This window comes from Osmia lignaria, chromosome 5 (assembly GCF_051020975.1).
Source record: "Osmia lignaria lignaria isolate PbOS001 chromosome 5, iyOsmLign1, whole genome shotgun sequence".
NCBI lineage: Eukaryota > Metazoa > Arthropoda > Insecta > Hymenoptera > Megachilidae > Osmia > Osmia lignaria.
This window is the reverse complement of record NC_135036.1, coordinates 3,617,567-3,638,695: the sequence shown is the minus strand read 5'-3', so window position 1 is coordinate 3,638,695 and position 21,129 is coordinate 3,617,567. Positions and strand designations below refer to the sequence as shown.

Genomic DNA, 21,129 nt, shown 5'->3' with positions numbered 1-21,129 from the left:
TTGGCCCAACAAAAGGAGGTGATTTCTCGTGCAGAAGTAAGCTAGAAGTGTAGGATGACAATCCCTCATTCAAGAGTGCGCTCTCAGGAAAAGTGACTACGAAGGCCCCGTCAAGCACGTGTGCATCTGAAAAGGCAAAAGGGGAAGTCGGTTGAACAGCGTTCCTCGCATTTGTAAACAGTGTCATAACTTGTAACATTAAAGAAATTCCCCCGTTAATGTTGCAAATTATGACACTGTTTACAAATGCGAGGAAAACCGTTCACCCGACTCCCCTTCCCGTTCAGAGGCACACGCGGTTGACGAAACTTCGTAGTCAGTTTATCTGAGAGTGCAGTCAAGAATGAGGGATTGTCATTCCACACTTCTAACTCACTTCTGCACGAACAATCGCCACCGTCCTGCTCGTATCGTGATTTTCATGACATTTTCATTACATACATACATTGCATTCCTCACACACACTGTATACATTACACACATTCCATACATTGCACACATTACAATAATATTACATTACTTACTTCCTACTTATATGAAGAGCTCGTGTTATAAGTGGATTTACTCTTCCTATATAATTCTTAACAACATATATGATACATTGATGTATCACATATGTTGTCAAAGAATTGCCATGTTCGGAGCAGGTCAATTTAAAATTCACATGCTCCGAAATGCATGATTTTAGAGTCGCAATAAGGTTCGGAGTGTGCGCTATCTGTGGCATATTGGCGAGGCAAATAGATACTACCTGCGTTATTAATGATCTACATGCAGCATGCATTTGATGAACCTTGAGAAACATTGATTTCAAATACTAAAGCCAAACAAAATTTGCAGGTGGTGTTCTTCTTCAGAACACCCCGTGAAAGATACTGAACCACTGTTAATACAGTGGATTCAGCAGCTGCCGAAACATTGTATGTAATTTAGAAAAAACCAGCTGGAGCAGGTGACAAATATTTTTTCAGTCTAATTAAAAAGTTTGCGGATTCTTCAGATTCGCAGTTAGTATCCGCACTTACCAACTGCGAATAGGAATTTAAGAGCAATGTCCTATAATACCTGTGAAATGCAGTACACGTTGGATTAGTATTTCGCGTACCATGCTGTCTAATCTGACCAAAAAAATTTTCTAAGGCATCTTGGTTAAAATTGCGACCAATAAAGTGTGAAAATCCAAGATTGCCTAGAACTGTTGTCAAAAATTAAAAATTTTGTAACGTTTTAATCCAATTGTGTACTACCAGTGGACGGTCTTTATCCGCAAACTTTCTTTTGATAAATTTCATGCTTCGAAAAACGTTAATGCCTACATCCCAGATATTGGGTCTTTCGCAGTTCATATCTATTACCGGAAGAGGACGATTACTGTTGATATTGTAGAAAATATCATTCATAAAATGAATGAATCGAGCAGTGTCAACACCTTCTAAAGGCATTTCACGCGTACCGCACACACTCTTAACTTTATTGCGACTCATGAGTGTCATTACGGACCCAACCGATTGACTAAAAACCTGCGCGCAATACTTCACCTTCATTTTCCTAATTTTATCAACTACTACATGCTTTGCAGTAAGCTTCTTCAGAACTCGGTACTGAAAAGAAGCATTACTGCTATCAATAAAATATAAATCTTCCACGTGTGACCATTTAGCCACACATGGAAGATTATCCGCTAAATTGAATTGCAAATCTTTAGTCAAAAGATTGTTCCGCATGCACTTTAAGGGTCGAGACACACTATCGGTCCGGTCTCGGTTCGGTAAAATCTTACCGTACGACTAGATGCACACTGTGCGGTCACGGTCCGGTCTCGGTCTCATTGTCAGTCCTGCCAGATGTCGAGGACTCTTCAGTCTGGAATCGTTCGTGCTCCAAGTCGGGTCAAATCGAATAAGAAATATCAGAAACATGCCGTGTAATTTTTCAAAGAAAGAATTAGCTATTATAGCTATTGCGTTAGATGAAGAAGAAAAAAACAGAAGAAATCGAAAAAAAATAAATAGAAAAATGTGGGTGCATCCAAGTTTACTAATGAGAAAAAGTGAAGGCGAATATTATACGCTGTATCGTCATCTAATGACTTAGAATGGATTATACTTTAGAATGGATTTTCGTACATTTGAAATGGTACTTACGAAAATTGAGAAGAAAATTTTGAAGAAAAATACCACGTTTCGAGAAGCTATTTCTCCGAGACAAAAATTAATGGTATGTCTAAGGTGAGTAATTGTTTTTATTATATTATAAATTACTTTTTATATTTCATATTATAAAAAAATTGTATTTATTATAAACTACATAAACTTATTTGTCAAAATTGTTAAAATTAATATGAGCTGGTGGAGGTGTAGATGGATAAGGTACAGTTTGTGTTACTGTTGACGGTGGTGGTTGGTTCATATGGAAAATCAGTGGGGGGTATAGCTGGTGGGGAGGAAAAGGGTGGAGAAGAGGAACTGTATAAATATTTCTCTTCTATTTGACTTACTAAATTAAATATCTATTCTTTACAATCAGTTGATCTCTTGGGGAAAAGTTTTTTACCGTAGTAGACATTAATGCAAAAAAGGCGTCAATCGGATGATTTTCCTTCGGTGCACTTTCTTTTTCTTGTATTAAGTATTTCATCAGTGCGGAGGAGGCGCTCTCCTCTTCTGAAGTAGCCTTGGCTGTTTTTTTTTTGGGAACTGCTGGTGTTATTTCGCAATCGTCTATAGTCTCTTCTATATTTGGTGTATCTTCGTTTATCGATGACAGTCTTGACCGTTCCACATTAATATATGGTGTTAAGTACTCCATTTGATCAGCAAATCGCCACTTACAAGTAAACCTACCCAAGTGTTACACTCCGATTTTGATGGGCTTTGAATATTTTGTAGTCTAGGTCAAAATAAGAAACACGTATTTTTTTATACGTGCCCATACGGCGATCAAAGGGGTGGAACACCATCTTAAAAAAAATCGGTTTTTATATTTCTCAGCTAATACCGCCGAAATGGTACAAAATATTTAAAAAAGTTTCAAACAAAAAATTTATGATATTTAATGTACTTTATAACTGTGTACTCCAATTTTTTTTAATTAAGGTAGGGGGTAAGAATTTTGAAAAAAATGATATTTTCAAAAAATCAGAGTGCACTGTTATAAAGTACATTAAATATCATAAATCTTTTGTTTGAAACTTTTTTAAATATTTTCTACCCCTTATTCCTATCTCTTGCTTTTGAGAAAACAACAACCTTAGATTTACCCTCTGCTAGTCCCAACCCCAACTCCTTAAGATTTTCTAGTAACACCTCAACCGCACCTTCTAATTTTTCCCTTAGTTCATTTATGTCTTCGCCCGAAACATATATAACAATATTGTCCGCGTAAAGCAGGACCCTCACCCCCCACCGCTCAAGCCCTTTACAAATTTCCGAAGTGTATATGTTGTACAGTAGGGGCACTTTTTCAAGCTGCGACATTGCATTTGCAGGTGCCCATACGAAAAACACTTGAAGCACTGCTTGACCTGCTCCACGTACGGGAAGATACGGAGGGATACGTGGCCCGCCCCAATCTTCAATTCAGTTGGCAAGCGATCCCCCTTAACGGTTATTAAAATCGCCACACCTTCAGTCCAAAACTTTTCCCGTCCTTAAACGATTTTTTTCTCAATCTTTCAAACTTAAACTCTCCTTGCCCCGGCATTACGAAATCTATGAGGTCTTTAATCGAATCCTCCCATTCCGTGATCACTCCCTTCCTCATCTTCTTCCTTTCCGGAAGGAAAGCCTCAAACCCTGCGCCATCTTGGTCAGCCATTTTCAGGATGGCGTTTGCTGCCGCCATGTCACTAAAAGTAAGCTCAGCTTTATTAAATCCCACCATTTTAAGGCCCCGCAGAAAACGTGATCTCGAGCCCAGCATTTTATAGTTCTTGACAATGTTATTCCTTTTGAATTTACTCGTATTCTCCTTCCCAAGTACCATAGTGACCATATATTCTCTGCTCTTCAGCTCTTCTAGATAAAACTGTTTATTCTCACCTCGTGTTCTTCTTCTGTTTATTCTATCTCCTGGGGTTACTGCTTCCCTTCCTACTGTGCCTTCAATATTGTCGCCCGCAGTCGTGTACTCTGATGGCGCCGCGCCTTGTTGAACAGGTGTGGCCCTTTTTTTTCCACCTACAGGGGAGATATTAGCTACGGAAACAACTTCGTCTTCTCTTCTGTCTCTTTTACTACCTTCTTCACTCTTATCCGCTTCTTTCTCTGCTGCTCTCTTCCTAACTTTTCTGTTTTCTTCCGCCACAATCCTTACGTCCGCAACACTCTTCCAAGAATGAGACGCAGTCTCCTCCTTCCTGTTCCCCTTCTTTTCAGCAGGAATGCCAAGTTCTTCCTGGTCCGCCGCCTCAACCCTAGGGGAAACTATAAATTCCCTATCCTCTTCTTTATTCTCTTCCACGGCCTTGCTGGATCTTCCAGCACCTTTTTCCATACAGTTGGTATCCTCTAACGACTTTCTACTTCTGTTCAAAATTTCAAAAAATTCCCTAGTCTCAACGTCCTCCTCTAGGTATTCGGCTTCGAATTCAACCATACTGAATTTGAATTCTTCAGTTTTCTCCTTTAATTTTATAGTTTTCTCGCCTTCGCTCTTACTTCTTTTCTTCTTGTCCCCACTTTTCTTCCTTATTTTCCTTGAATTCCCTGAGTCCACCTCTCCTCCCTGCGACAACGACTTGTCGCAGGGAGGGACCACACCCTCACTATTCTCTATTTTCTCTTGGGCTCGCTTTCCCGGGAATAAGCGGCCCCAAGAGAGACACTTTTACACAAAAACACCCCCTAAAAAGACGCTGGTGAAAAATCAAGTTCCCAAAAAATACTGCTTCCTTTAGAACTCCCTAATCAAAAGTACCACTTCTACACCTAAGTACCTGCACGAGATGGTCTATCTTCTTGATGCGGTCCTTCGTTGCCATGTGCCGCCGCTTGCACTGCCGCGCTGCCTTCAATACCGCTGCCACGGCGCTGTATACTCGTTGCTGCAGGGACTTCTCCACGATGTTATCCTTCAGCATCTTCAAGTATGTTACCTGCAGAATGAAACATACAATATAATTACTCTGTAAAGGATATGTAAAGTAGTATATAGTTTGCATGTGTATTACTGCCATGTATGCCGTATACACAGTGTAATTTAATAATAATAATAATATTGAAAATAATGAAAATTGTGATTGTTAATCGACATATGCGCCACATTTCTTCAGTTTCTGTAATTTTTGAAACAATTGAATATCGCCGCGACAAATTTCGTGGGAACATGACGTCACGATATCTTCAGTTGTGTATGTCACTGATACACTCCTGGTAGTGAGGCGTAAACCTAAAATTTGCATCAAAATCACAAGAGTGGAGCTTGGAGGGCCTAGGTGAACGGTCTCTCGCAAGCGCTCACCCGGCATGCAGCTCGAATATATGTATACAAGTTTCGAATCGCGGTATGATAGTTGTCTGGGGCAGGGGTTGTCTGTTGTCAGCTCCACTGACGAGTCTGACAGACGATCCCGAGACAAAACACCGTTTGTTTTCTCGACTGCTATAAATGCTTCAGAAAACGATTACGAAAGAAAAACGTGTGCAATAAAATCTCTCTCAACTTTTGGAGAAGCATACTACTTAATGAGCATATATGTATATGATAAAATGAACCTTAAGACATTATTCCTCAGTTATTCAACTATTTTAAAAGACAATAATATTATGAATTATCCAAAATTTTTTAAATCGTCATTTGTCCGGTTTTTCGGTGCAAATATCCCACTGTGCGTCATGGCGCCCAGAACCAGATTCCCGCTGGTATTTACCGCGTCGCCTTTCGAATCGTACAAGGTCAGTCAAAGACAAGGACACTGGGAGTACCCTACTATGGCCGCCGAAACACGAATTCTCATGACTCGCATAGGACGGTTCCGTCCGAGAACTACGTCCCCAAAGTCTATCCCTTTCGTCGATGTGGCAAAGTTCGCGACAAAGTCATATGGAACCAAATCCCGCATTCCACCACGCCTCCGGCCACGACAGAGCCGGGGAGCCATAGCGTGTATTACTGGATTAACACGAAGTATACAAAAAAACACTTTTAAACTATCTCTGGAATATTTAGCGATGCACCGGGCCCTCGAACCACGACAAGGTAATTCCTTCTCCAGTAAAAGGGCCTTATAGCAGAAGGCCACAGTGCGTGTTGTAACACTAAAGTCCGAGAACATTACATTAAATTACATTACATATCAGACTTTACTTGGGCAAAAGCCCAAGATGGCATAGTGCGGGGGGGGGGGGGGGGGGGGGGGGGGGGACATTACCGCCAAGTTAAAAAATGGAGCAAATACTGCCCCCGCATTAATTCTAAAGAGCCACACTCACAGTTCCATACATTTGTTTTTTTTTTTAAATCCTAAAAATCTCTCATACAGTAACACAAAAATATAATACAATAAACCAAAATCGAAGTAAGAAATAAACAATTAGTTTGCTTACTCACATATCTTCATACAGAGTTAGAAAAACATATCCAAATCAAAATCCTGCACATCCAAAATCAAAAAATAGCTTCAAATGACCCTACCCAATTTATCCAGAAACTAGCGATGTTTTTCATAATCGCTAAACCCCCCTTCATTATTATGTCATGTATACTCGATCCGAATGTAAAACCTTTGTCTTCTAGAAACTTTTGTAGAATTATCCTGTCGTTATAAAATCTATCACAAAACCAGATAACGTGTTCCAAACATTCCTCCCCTCTACCACAAGTACAATCTTTACAACTAGTTAAATTTTTTCTAAATAGAGACTCTTCCAGGTTAAAATGATTAGATCTTAGCCTATTGAGCTTAATAATAAAATCTCTATCTGCATTCCCAACTTTAAAGAACCAAGGGCGTCTGTTTCCCACATTATTATTGGAATTATCAAAGTATTTCGCGCCCTTTGCAACTCCAATTGCCCTAAATTTAAATCTTTCCCAGGCCCCTTCCATGATAAAATTCCTCAAATCACACTCAGCTATTTCATACTCCAATTCCTCCTCCCCTCTAGCAGCTTCTCCTGCTAAGGAATCTGCCCTTTCATTTCCCTCGATCCCCGCGTGTCCAGGGATCCATGCCAAAATCAATCTACTATTTACGCTGTTACCCAACCCTTGGTTACATTCCCGATCCGTATTTTCACAATTCTTTTTAATTTCCCTGATTATATCGTGCACCCAAGGGTTTGAGCCAATTCTGTTCTTTATGTTTACAATCTTGCTCAGCACACTAGAAGAGTCAGTGGCAATCATCGCCCTACTATTCATCGAGTTTTCATTAACAAATTTAACCGCTTGCAGTATGGCAAAAGCTTCAGCAGAGAAAACAGACGTGGCTCTGTGTAGCGACCAACATTTATCTATCCATTCTCCCTCTCCCATTTTGATAGTCCATTCCCTTTTTGTTTGACACCATCCGTATATATTTCAACCACATTTGTCCACTCATTCATACTCCATATTGACTTCTTAATTTCATTCATTAAGGCCCTGTCACTTACGTCAGTTTCCTTGCTTATTAATCCCATTTCCCAGTTAAAAGATACTCTTCCATTTCCTATAAATTCACAAATGTCCAACCATTCCGTTCTGTTAACGCTTATTTTTTTAGTTCTATGAATAAGCCCTTCCAAATTGAACCATGCCCTGACCCACGGATCCATGTTCTCAATATTATCCTCATCTCTAATCACAAGTGAGCTAGCTATGGCTTCCCATACAATGCCCTTTTCCTTGATTCTATGTTTCAACAAAAAACGCTCTAGCAAGCACTCAGTCCTGGTTTCAAGGTCCATTATCCCCGCCTCCACATTCATGACATTAATTGGAGTAGTAAGTTTGTAACCCATAGCAATCCTAATTTCCGCATTATGTAGTTTTATCAATTTCTCCCTACTCTTCTTATTTTCTCAAAAAAAGACAAAAATTCCATATTTCAAAACGGAGCTAATCAAACCCTTGAAGAGAAGGAGCATCGTGCTCGGCTTCACCCCTTTCTTAAAACCCGCCACAAATCTCAAAATATCCAGGCGTTTCCTGACCTTAGAACAAACCGTCGTAATATGATTATTGAAGGACAAGCCCTCATCCAGAACAATTCCCAAGAACTTTACCTCACTTGTCCCTATTATTTCTTTATTATCGATTACAATTCTACTATGTCTATTCCCTCTGACCCTACTTCTTGAAACAGTAATAAGTTGTGACTTATCTTCTGCAATATTCAATTTCATCTTTTTAAGATTCGTAATTAGTAACTTAACCGCGGATATCAATCTTTCCTCTCTAGTATTCTTGTCAAAACCGCATAAGTATATTACTATGTCATCCGCGTAGAAAAGAATCTTTATCCCATATTGTTCTAAACCCACCGAGATGTCAGCAGTATGTACTATATGTTATACAAAATAGAGCTCAGGACTGAACCTTGCGGTAAACCCCTTTTAATTTCGCCTTCAATGTCCCGTTCATAAGTTCTCTTGCAGATTGCAACTCTATTATAGAACCAATTCTTCAAGTAGTTCAGTACCATTTTCGGACATCTCTTCTGCTTCAGAGAGTCCAGAAGGATGTTATGGTTTACATTATCATATGCAGCCTCCACGTCTACGAAGATAGCCAAAATCTCTTCCTTTTTAGCTAAAGCCATCTTGATGTCCGATGTCAAAGTAGTACTATTGTCCATAGTGGATCTAACCTTTCATGAAGCCGCTCTGCTTAGGGTCAACAATATTTAACTTTTCCGTCCACTCCTCCAGTCTTCCTTTCACCATGTTTTCCAGAAGTTTTTCCATACAGTCAATCATTGATATAGGTCTAAGAGCCTTTTTCCCAGGTTTGTCCAAAAAAGTCACAACGACCTTCTTCCACTGACGAGGAATGATGCCTTGCGTCCAAATCCAATTGTAGGAATCTAGCAGACAGGATAGCATATCTCTATGTAGCCTTTTGAGGAAAGTGTATGTTATACCATCCTCTCCTGGGACCGTCGATTTTTTTACTTCTTTGAGGGTCCTCCTCAGTTCCCTGAAGGTAAATAGTTCGCCATCCATGCTCTGGGCATCCTCGGGTGTACCATTACCCAAACCCTCCATCATACAGAGCGAGTCCATGAACCCTTTCATCGTTATCGTCCAAAAGGATTTTTTTAATTTCCTTTTCCTCCATGTTCCTCCTGTCTTCAGGTAACAACGCATCAGTCCCCTCTTTCGTAACTCCGTTGCGCATCTGTTTGATCTTTTTCCAAGCCTCTCTAGAACTAGTGAAACAATCAATGGATTCGACAAACTCATCTCATGCTTTATTCTTTTTCCTATGTATTATAGCCTTCATGTCCTTTTCCGCTTCCCGTAGCTCCATCCATTTTTCCTGGGTAGGCCTTTTGATCAAATTCTTTACTGCTGTCCTTTGTTTAGCAATATTACATTCTTGATCCCACCATAGGTATGCGTTTTTTAATTTTTTTAAAATTACTTCTATACGATGTCTGATCAAAAAATTCCAGGACTTATTTTTTATAAATTTATTGAAAATTTGTACAAGTTATTTAACATTGTCCCCTTCAAAGTAGTCCCCATTGGAAGCTTTTGAAATGGTGTTTAGTTCCATCAGCGATTTTTCTTGTATTCCATCAATCGTGTGAAATCTCTTTCCTTTCAGCGGTTACTTGAGCTTTGGAAACAGGAAAAAGTCCGCAGGGGCAGATCGGGTGAGTAGGGGGGCCGTGGTAAGACTGTCACGTCGTTTTTTGTGCAAAAATCACGAATGAGCAGGGTCGAATGAGTGGGTGCATTGTCGTGATGCAAAAGCCACGCCCCGCTTTGCCAGAGTTCAGGTCTTTTCCTCCTCATTGCTTCGCGCAACTTTCTCAGGGTTTCGCGGTAACGAAAACGATTAATCGTCTCACCTTGCTGAAGAAATTCATGATAGACAACACCCTTCCAGTCAAAGAAAACTGTGAGCATGACTTTCACATTCGATCTCACTTGGCGAGGTTTTTTGGGTCTCGGAGAAGATTTTGACGTCCACTCTGATGATTGGGTCTTGGTCTCGACGTCGTACCCGTAAACCCACGTCTCGTCCCCGGTGATGATGCTTTTTAAAAAGTTTTCGTTGTCATTTGCCATTTCAAGAAGTTCTTGACAAACCGCAACATGGCGCTGTGGATATGGTTCCGAATGGGGGGTGGGGCAAATATAAAACGGTATCCACATCAGACCAGTAGTTTCGGAGATATTAATTAAAAACTTTCGCAGAATACATAGAATTCTGCCTATACAGACATGACTAACACAACCATCCCCGCTGTAGAAATCGTGGTCGTCGAGTGTCAAGTAGCCGAAGACAGAACTTTTAAAATATTGTTCTGACAGCTTCAAACCATAATGAAGATAATTAGAACTTTTGAGGTGCTACTCAGAATTGTAGTGAAACAATCAAAATTCCCAAAAAATTTTTCACCCTTCTTCGAGGGTGGAAATTTTTGTAGAATTTTGCTTCGCTGATTGGAGTTCTAAATAGCATCCCAAGAGTTCTGCGAATAATTCTAATGAAATCTTTAATTATTTTCAATGTTTAAGGTGTTATCGTTAATTTTGTGATTACGTTCTGTGAAGTTAGCACCCCGTGGATTCAAAGATCAATTTTTTTATTTAATTCGCCGGAACTATTGCTAAATTCTATCAAGAATTATAGAGGTGCCAGCTTCACAGACGTAAATTCTCGGAACCCGTGGACGCTTGGCAAGATATACGAGGCCAGGAGAGAGCAGTTAAAGAAAGGAAAGTTATAGAAGAAATTGAAAATAGAATAGTTATAAACTCAAACTCTCCCTTGTACATCCTCACATAGAGGTGACTCTCGTAACCCGAAGGCTTGATGAGAGTGCACAAGGTCGAGGAGGAATGGAGAAGGTTGGCGGAAAAGAAAGACATCCTCCCCACGCCCCTCACATCGAGAAATTCTCGGAACTCCAAAGGGCTTGATAAGGGACGCAAGGCGGACGAATTTTAATTTTCCGCCGGGGCGTAACATAACTATCACAGAGGTTTTTTTTTATTATCTATCCCACAGTTATTGTTACTAGATCACAGTTATTACTATTACACTATTATTCACTATCAGAGTTATTATTATTGAATATTGGATATACATTTTTAATATCCTGTAATAATTGTTCAAATGGATCAAGTCCTTTCATCTGCACAATTCTGTACCACATACATATACATTCAAATGTTTCCAAGACCCTTCAATCTTCTGCGTATTTGCACCCGTTTCCTCGTTTAAGAATCGGCCGGTACCCATTTGACTATGGTTGACTGTTTTGTGTTTATAATTCATCCCAGGTATATTTTCAATATCACTATACCCTCTTCAACAGTCTGTCCATATTTCTGTACCCGGTGCCACGTGCTTCGTAATCAGACTGGTGAGGGTTTCTGAATCTCGTTTGTTATCGGGACAAACCAATCTATACCCAGTTCCATCCTTCTCTTTCATCCCTAAAATCCAGTTCCCTTCTTTGGGACGTCCTCTATTATATTTTCTTTTTCCAACTCGATGACTTTTCCTTCGCCGCCGATTGGCCCTTCGTCTATGAACTGCTCGTCGAGTGCAATTAAACAAATTTCGGCTGTAGTTCCGAATGTCCCCGGTTGTGGATCGACATGAAATTTGGAGGGTTGGTTGGGAGCAGGTAGACGACCCCATATATAAAGTGGTATCTTTAGATTCTTATTAGTTTCCCAGATATTAATTAAAAACTTTCGGTACAATACATAGACTTTTGGCTATACAGACGTAACTAACACAGCCATCTTCGCTGTAGCAACCGTCATCGTCAAGTGTCGAACCATAGCGACACCATAGCGATATCGGCTTCCGCTTCTATAGGATGTCGCATGTACCTTATGTTCAAAAAGTACCGGGAATTTGTCAATAAAACGAAAACGGTACAATTATTCATCGATATTTATTTTATTCCCTTCAAAGTAATCTTTATCGCAAGCAATACACATATTCCAACGCTTCTTCCAATCCTCGAAACACTTTTCATAGGCCGATTTTGAAATCGTCTTCAGTTCCCTCTGCGGATTCTCCTTTATCGTCTCAACCGTCTGAAAACGCTTTCCGCGAAGTGGTAACTTGAGTCGTGGGAATAGGAAATAGTCACACGGAGCCATGTCAGGTGAATACGGAGCTTGCGGAATGATATTAATGTTGTTTTTAGTCAAATAGTCGCGTACAAGATGGGATGTGTGAGCCGGTGCATTGTCGTGGTGAAGAAACCACGAGTTGTTTCTCCACAATTCCGGCCTTTTGCGACGAACATTCTCTCTCAAACGCTTCAGTACGCTCACATAATACTGATGATAAGTGAACAAGTTTTCTCAGATATATAGTGGTCGATATTATCGACAACCTTGATCATTCATTATCGACAATCTTGAACAGGTAGTCATTAGAAAATATTTAAAGGTACTTAATATTTAGAACAAATATATGCGTTAATGCTTAAACAATTAGAAAACAGCACCAACAAGGAGATTTGAGAAATCTTCAACAATGCCAAAGTTACCCCTTAAGGGTTTTTTCTTTCAAAATTTCCTTTTTTTTCCTATATCGGCCGAATGTGTTTCGATATGCATATGCATTCAGGAAATACTCTAGTCGAACGCAGAAACGGTCTTCGATGTCTTTAAGATAGTCTATCTTTTGGAGACAACTCAAATTAATATAACAAATTTGAGGTGCCAGTTGCGAGATTAGACATTGTTTTTTTAATATTTCGCTGTCGGAACTATTGCTGAAACCTATCAGGAACTGTAGAACTATTTGAAAACTATAAAATACGATGATTTAAGTAACATTTTTCTCATGATGCGGTGCCACGCGAAGATGGCACCTCATATTTTCAAAATGTTATTTTTTTAGGTTTTTCACCGGAACTATTTCTGAAATCTATCAGGAACTGTAGAACTATTGCGGGTGCAAATAGAACTGTTGCTAAAAGTTTTGTTTTTTGAAAATGAGGTGCTAACTTCACAGACTCGTCGAAGTATACTTATATACGTTTAATTATATATTTTACCAGATGAATTTGTGACAGCGAGTTCACTTGCTGCGATAATCTTTTGAGTTGTGTTCGTGGTGTTTGTTTTACATTGCTTATATAGGTTTTAATTTCTCTTCGGACAGTGCTGATTGGCTGGTTGTTTGGGAGAGGGGGTGTGTATTTGTACCGATTCTATTGGTTGATTTTTCCAACTTGAACTTCAGCGACACGTGGAGTACCGTTAGGCACCAGGTAGTTTTTTCCTGACGCTGGTGGTGGTAATAAAATAATTTGGAAAGTCCAAATTTTCTGTGCAAATAGCCCTTGCCTTTGTCCATTGTTATGGCCACGAACTAATTATTCCTGCACCGTGCGGCCCGGTTACCTGCTTTTTGGGCCTTGTCGTTTAGCGGCGTTTATTAATTTGGGTTCCTCCTTTTTGTAGTCTACCATATAGATAGACCCTAGCAACTTATGTGAATTTTCGTTTTTGGCCTTTGTTACGCAGTAACAGAGACATTCTGGTGAATCCATCAATAAGTAATGACAAAATTTGGTGAATCCATCTACGATTGTTAAAATCTGAGTGTTTTTCCAAACGCTGCGTTTGAACGGTCCAATGTGGACTTAAATGTAACGTGTGGAATGGGATGGCAACTTTCTCAATAGGATGTAAAAACCCCGGCTTCTTACCCGATGTTGATTTATAGTATAAACAATTTAGGCAAGTGTTCACATATTTGGCAACGAACTTCCGCATTCCCTTAAACCAATAACTCTCTTTAACTTTTTCTAACGTCTTATCTAAAGCAAAATAACCTTGATCATCATGGCACATCCTGACCACGTTCCATGGGGCTGCCCGTGGAACAAGCCACCCATTCCCTTTTTCTGTTCTACGGAAAATTACCCCCCTTTGAGGTCATATAGATCAAAATACTCCTCCACATCAGATTGAACATCCCCCGAAGCCAATATGTCCCTGATTATTTTGATCTCGTTGTCCTGTAATTGGGCAACTTTAATCCATTCGTGGGCTGTGATGTCGATAGCAAAACATTGAATTGGATTTCGACTTATGTAAATAGTCTACATGCGAGGCTTGAGTATCCGGTCGATAAAACACATCGAAGTCAAAGTCTTGTAAATAAATCTACCAGCGAGCTACCCTCGCATGTAGATCTTTCTTTAGTGCCGTAGCTCGGATGGCAGCACAATCTGTCACCACAGTAAACTTGACACCCACCCAAAACATACAGTCCGCGACACTTGATTAAACGCAACGATATTTTCGCTATATTTTCGTTTAATGATGTTCAAATTAATATATTTTATTGTTCCAGGATGATAGGTTGAATTTACACATTTCCTTTGAGCAGTTATTTATTTAGTATAAAAATATTCGCTATCTTAGGAAAAAGTAAGAATACTCTTGCGACATTTGAATAAACGCACTGTAATTAAAACATAAAATCATACGATGTTTTGGCACAAATTATATTTTATTAATATTTTGTATATCCACCATTATCATTTATAATTTGGAATATGCGATTGGGTAAAGATTTATACAAATTTTTTATATAATTAAGCGGTATGCCGTTCCATTCCTTTTCAATAGCGTTTATGAGCTCTTCTTGAGTATAAAATTGCCTTGTGGGAAAAGGTGGTGTAGAAAATTAACTCCATCAACTCCGTTCTGCACTTTTGCTTTATTTCGATGCTGACTCTCTCGACGTTTTACCAAAACTCTCTCGGTGCTCGGCCATCCTCTCCGTTAAAAAGCATTCAGAGAAGGAAGAGAAAGAGAGGATGGAGAAAGAGAAAAAATAGAGAAAGAAAGAAAAGGTCTAAATATTATAGTAAAGTGTTGATAAGGGCAGCGGAAAGAAATCGTAAATATGTCGCGGTGAAACGGCTCGCCCGAACCTGAGAGTTGACACTACCCAGGCCCGGCCGAGGCCCTGAAACAAACATGAAAGGAGATAATAGAAATTTTGACTCGCTCGGGTCTGGTTGCCAAATGCGTACTTGACCAGACCCGACGTGCACGAAGAGAGGAAAAGAAAACAAAAAAGACAGCGGCGTATGTGGTGCGCCGGTCGCCACAGCCTATTATTTATATATACTGTAGGAGGCTGTATAGAGCGGGAATAAAGAAATGGTTTCGGAGCGTTAATATGTAGTATCACCGATTTAGCTTTTTGTTATTTGATCTATTCGACACCGCTATCGTCAGGGAACTGATCTACTTACCGTGTCACACTGAATTGCAACACTGAATTGCAAATTTTACCATCCACCATAGTTAAAACTAATTTTGGTTTAATGTCTATTATTTTATCAGTCAGTAATAACTTAATAGGTGTTAGGTTTTCTATTTGATTATTCATATCGGAAATTTCGGTTTTAATTAGTTCTGGAGTTTCGGATTTCATTATTAATTTTATGGGACGACTATATCTTGTACTAGAAGGAGTTAAGGGGTAACACCACTTTGACCGCTTCAAATTTAAGACTTTTTTGGGAATTTTTTTTTAAGAAATGGAAAGTGTTTATGAAAATCCAATTAGATTGATTTATTATACATGTATTGAAGTATATAGTTTTTTTGTTTTATTGATATGTGCAAAAATGGTGGCTTGACAGCTGATGATCGGGAGCGCTTCGAAAAAAGAGTGTCAAATGGTGGGCACGATAACTCAACCTAGATATGACCTAGAACAATGAAACAAAGGGATTTAGATTTCTTAATCCAAACGCTAGTAAAATACATAGCCGTTATAAAAATATGCATTTTTAATAAAATGGCCAAAAATTTCGTGCTTTGAAGTTGTACAGAAAATCAAAATATCAATATTTCGAAAAAATCCTACGTATTTCACTAAAAAAATATGTGACGATTAAATTACAAAAAGATTCAAGGAGATTGATTGAAAATTGGCGGAGCTAGAGTGCCCACCGATTTTGAAAGTACTGTTTCGAGTAAAACGCTTTTAAAGTTTTCGGTACTGTTTATTCGTGAATAGAAACGATTGAAATGAAAGTTACCTCTAATCTGCGATTCCAGGTCCATAAAGGAATCCTTCTGTATTAAGGGGCTATACCAGTGTGACCGCTCTAAAAGTAGGTGATTATCGAGAATTTTTTTTTTAAGAAATATTACATCAAATGTTTTTAAACTTTAGGGATGTATTTAGTTATAAGTCGTATATCTATAATAATTTTTTGGTACAAAAATAATAAATAACAAGCGACTTATGCGCTATCTTCCAGGGCTCCAAAAAAAAAAGTTGCTCCACTGCTGCAGTGATTGCCGCCGTCTGTGTATTTAAAATGAAAAATGACAAAGACGCTGTTAAACTAGAAGGTATTCTCCGTACCATGAACTAGGATTTTTGAAAAATATAAAAATCTGACGAAATGGCGAAGTTTTGAAGAAAAGTTTGGAATTTAGCCTAAAAAAATCGTAGTTTTTTAATGCCAAATTGGCATTTTTCATCCAATCAAAAAAATCCTAGTTCATGGCATGGCAAAACATGTACTGAAGGCGCTGAAAAAGTTTCGAGTCGATGCAATAATTTGTATTCGAGTTAGAGCTGCAGCAAATTTGAGAAATACTGTTTTGAGAAAAACGCGATCCATCGGCGGTAAGCGCGTTTCTGACATGCCAGCAGTTACTCTTTAGAACGTTGCCATTCCTAAACTATTTGAGATTCGACCTTAAAATTTTAATATTCTAGATATGATATTCTAGAGAGTATAGACTTTCACAAAATGCAAAAAAACAAATCGATTTTTCAAAGGTGTTACACTGGTATAGCCCCTTAATGGTATCCATAGCTGCTGCCTTTCTGATTGATTTTGTTTGTTTTCGAGCATTTTTGGTCCCAGCGGCCAGAGAGCGTTCAGCCAATTTTACGCGCTTCTCGCCCTTTTTCCGTGCAAAATTGTGACTTTCTGAGCCAACCGGAATCTCCAGATCTTCCATTATCTTTAATATTTGTGTCATGCCATCATTGAAGATACATGTGGCGATGTGGGCTGTAATTTCCAATACTGTTTTTCCACTAGACGTCGCTTTTGGAGCGAGCGCCCATACCGTGGAATTAAAGCTCTCATTTGCATTTTGTGTAAAACCTCCTAAACAACGGTTTAATAAATCCTCTCGGCTTAATTCTTTATATATTGGCAGAATTGCATCATAAATTTTTATATCTATTGCAGGTTTGTGTTTGTAATTATATTCATCACGCGCTTTTGCCTTCTGCCAACTGCACCACGAATCCTCGCCAACTGGACAATCATCATGTCGAGGATTTTCATCTGTCGATATTTTATGGTACAAAGTCGCATAAATTTCTTTTTCCATATTTTTAATGGAACTTGAATTTCTGCGAATCACAAGGCAATAATAAATTAACAATTCGTCGATTTACTTGCCAGTTAACTTTCCTCTGCCAGTTAAACCTTTGGTAGATTTTTTAAGATTTCGAAGTCGCGTTCCCATGCGTCTTTGAACATGATCAATACACTCTTTTTGTTAACAGTAAAATCAGGATATGGCTGAGAATCTATAATTCCTTTGAAGGTTTTACTGTTTCTATTGCCAATATAATTACCATATCTAACATCGTGCAATGATTCCGAACGAGAAAACATTTCAATAATTGAGTCCACTTCCATTTTTCCGGCTGAGCCGTCATGATTTGAACTGCATTCATTTTTGTGACCTGCAGCCCATTCATCATACTCAGCTGTTCCTTCTTTTGATGACCAGAATTCACATGACTTACAGTATTTACTTTTTAACAACAAACTAGATACTACCGTTTCTATCAATCATAGTAAAAGTTATTACAGAACACAAAAGATGTTTAATATTTAATAAATGTATAATAGCTTTCGCCTTAATAACCTATCGGCATAGAAAACTGTCCGTATAATATGAATGAATACAGTGTTATGTATTGTTATTTTACCTAGCAACCAAACGAAGTTAAGCATTTTACAATATATATGAAATGATTATATATCGCAAGTCAAATTCAAAAATTTGAATTGTTAATATATTATTTAAATAAATGACTGTTAACTAACACACAGTTTAGGGAAAGAAGAGCTCATACTTTTCTGAGAGCTGTTTCTGGTACGAGAAACGTGGCGGGTCGGCGCTACGTATTCCCCTGTAGGTCGGTTAGGTTGAGCGCCTCTAACGTTCAGGCCGGCTTTGCCTTATGAAAGGGCGTTGCATTGGTTTTATTTTTTTTTAACTATGATGTACCAATCCGACACTCTTGAAATTTTTACAGATAATAGTTAAATAGTAAAGGATTATTCTTAATTTTTTCGATGGGTGTCATCCAAGGGATTGTTTATAAAAATCATTTTCAAAGATTTATTTATTAATTTTCAACCCTTAATCATCGAATAAAAATTTTGAAAAAAAATATGATATACAGCTAATGAATACCTACTATTTGCACTTTAATGTGATCAAATATCTTAAATAGTTTCCGAGAAAAAAAAATGGTAAAGGTTTTGGGTTTTACCCTCATATCTCCCTTATCAGAGGGGGTAGGGGGTTGAAATTGCACACAATTGTTGTTTAGGCAAAAAGCATTATGTGATATAAATATCAACCGAAATTGTTACTGGGGCCGATTCACTATGCTTATACGGCTAGACCCTTATAGGATTTGGAGCCGTTTCCATAACATTAATATTTTCATTTTGTCCACCTAGATCTATGAAAATAGCCACTGCGCGACGGCCTCGCCGCGACAGCGAGGAGCGAGAAATCAGATTTTGGTATTAGAAGCGATAGTAGCGAGTTAGTGCGAGAGTACGAGTGCGCATGTGCGGTCAATGTATCGGTAAGTCCCTATTATTACTAAAATTGTAAAATTTGGGTTCGATAACGGCCACTTTCCGCGCCCGATTCTTTGTACCCCGAGATATCGTCTCTCCACCTTCTCCAGCTCCTAAAGATATTCCCTATTCCTTTTGGATACTCGATCACATAACGCGAAGAACCTCCTCGAACCCTCTACCCTGAGATTCCCATCCCATATTCTTCACAACCCTTGCGAACTCCCCCGCGTAATCTGTGACGGCCGGCTACGATCTTTATTGTAGAAATTTTGTATAGAGTGAAACCCCGAAAAGGGTCACAAATTTGGCGCCCAACGTGGGACCAGGAAAGTCCAACGTTCCATAAGCTCTCGCGATCGGAATTTCTCGAAACACCGTTACGAATTTGAAATTGTCGAAACTACGCAGAAGGTGCTTGTTACCGTTACTGATACCCTTGTTGCCGTTTTTTTTGCCGTTGCCGATCAAACACGGTGTTGTGATTAACGTACCGATATAAAAACTATCAGTGCCTCTCAACCGACCCGAAAGCCGTTTTCGATCGAACGTTTGATTTTGAAAATCATTTTGAACCTGTTGCATGGTCATTGAGTTTAATGATCTGTGCCATAAAATTTTCTTTTGCCTTGTTTCGCCGATTTAAATATTCGTGTCGCGTTTTGCTGATTTCGAATACTCTTGTCGTGCCACTTGCCAAAAAAAATATACGGTTCAATTAAAAAAACAAAACTTGACCATGTCTTAAACTAATACCTAATGTAAAAGATTTTGTTAAATCTGTAGTCACTATTACAGTATCTCTTACAACCGTGCACCTCCTACATCCCTGCATCCAGAGATGGGCATTATCTAGATAAAAAATTATTTAAATGGCAAATCGAATAAAAGATACTTTATTCTTATCCGTTATTCGAAGTTCGAATAATCACGAAGTATCTTATCCGAAGCGCCACGGATAAACTAATTTATTCGACGAGAATTTATCCGACAGACCAAAGATACCTTTTTTATTCGAAGGTTTTTCACTCTGAACTTCGAATAATTTTTTCATCTTCATCTATGTCTCTATTCGAAGTTCGAATAACCGAAAAGTATCTTATCCAAAGCGCTACGGATAAACCAGTTTATTCGACGGAAAGTTATCCGACGGACCAAAGATACTTTTCTTATTCGAAGGCCTTACCCTCTGAGCTTCGAATAATTTTTTCACTTTTATCTGTATCTTTATTCGAAGCTCGGATAGTTTCGGCAGGTACCTGTTGGGTCCTTCAAGGGCCGAGGCGAGCGAAGCAACGCAGCGGTCCCCTCTTACAGAATTCGCTTCGCCACGTGCCACCACTTTTACATTTGATAAAGTTCTTTATTTCCCATCTTATCGATATCAAAGTAACATTAATGGAATTCTAGCATTCTTCCAATGAAAGTGTTAAAATATCGTGAAAATCGGACAACTTTTAACGAACTTGACTTTAAATTCTGGAAAGCAATTTTTCGTGTACCCACATTTTCCACGTTTTTTATAAAATATTTATTTGTAAAAAATTATTACTAAAATTATAAATATGAATTAAATTTTCCAATCGTATATACAAAAAATGATCAAATAATGAGTGTTTTAAAAGTATGTAATATTTTGTAATTAAAATAATATTATGATGCTTTTAATTTATATTTCTTGAAAAGTAAGTAATGAAAGAGTTAAAAACATTTCAGAAGATCATTAATCGTAATAGTGATAAATATACAGTGTCCCAAAAATACCGTACAACCCGAACAACGTTAGTCAGAGAGGTCCGTCGAAAGACAAGGATGCAGGTCTGCCTAGTTCTGAGGTCTACAACTGATTTATGGTTTTAAATGACTACAAATACGTACATTCTTGTTTGTATCCTAAGTCCCACACTATTCACAATATTCCTGGCAGATCTGGAAACTGAATTAAACAAAGCTGGATGGGGAGGCATAAAAGTAGGGAATAGGAAAATAACGAATATAGCATATTACGACTGTGCTCACAAATAAATTAACTCTGATTACAAACTGGAAGACGTCTTTTATTTAAAAGCTCAATTTATGTTACAGACGGAAAAAAGAGTTCAACTACA

General features: G+C 38.5%; 1 protein-coding gene and 1 pseudogene across 2 annotated transcripts in view; one reads left to right on the top strand and one right to left on the bottom strand.

The window, feature by feature from the left end:
- The window catches only part of LOC117609861 (uncharacterized), a 261,342-nt gene that overhangs the window by 6,528 nt on the left and 233,685 nt on the right, over window positions 1-21,129 (top strand). For both annotated transcript variants that reach the window (XM_076688290.1, XM_034336604.2), the window contains exon 2: window positions 18,896-19,026. In XM_076688290.1, coding sequence (XP_076544405.1) covers window positions 19,019-19,026 — 8 coding nt within the window. In that variant the 5' untranslated portion in view covers window positions 18,896-19,018. The remainder of the gene's footprint in view (window positions 1-18,895; window positions 19,027-21,129) is intronic.
- On the bottom strand, window positions 16,890-17,660 carry LOC143305341 (uncharacterized; annotated as a pseudogene).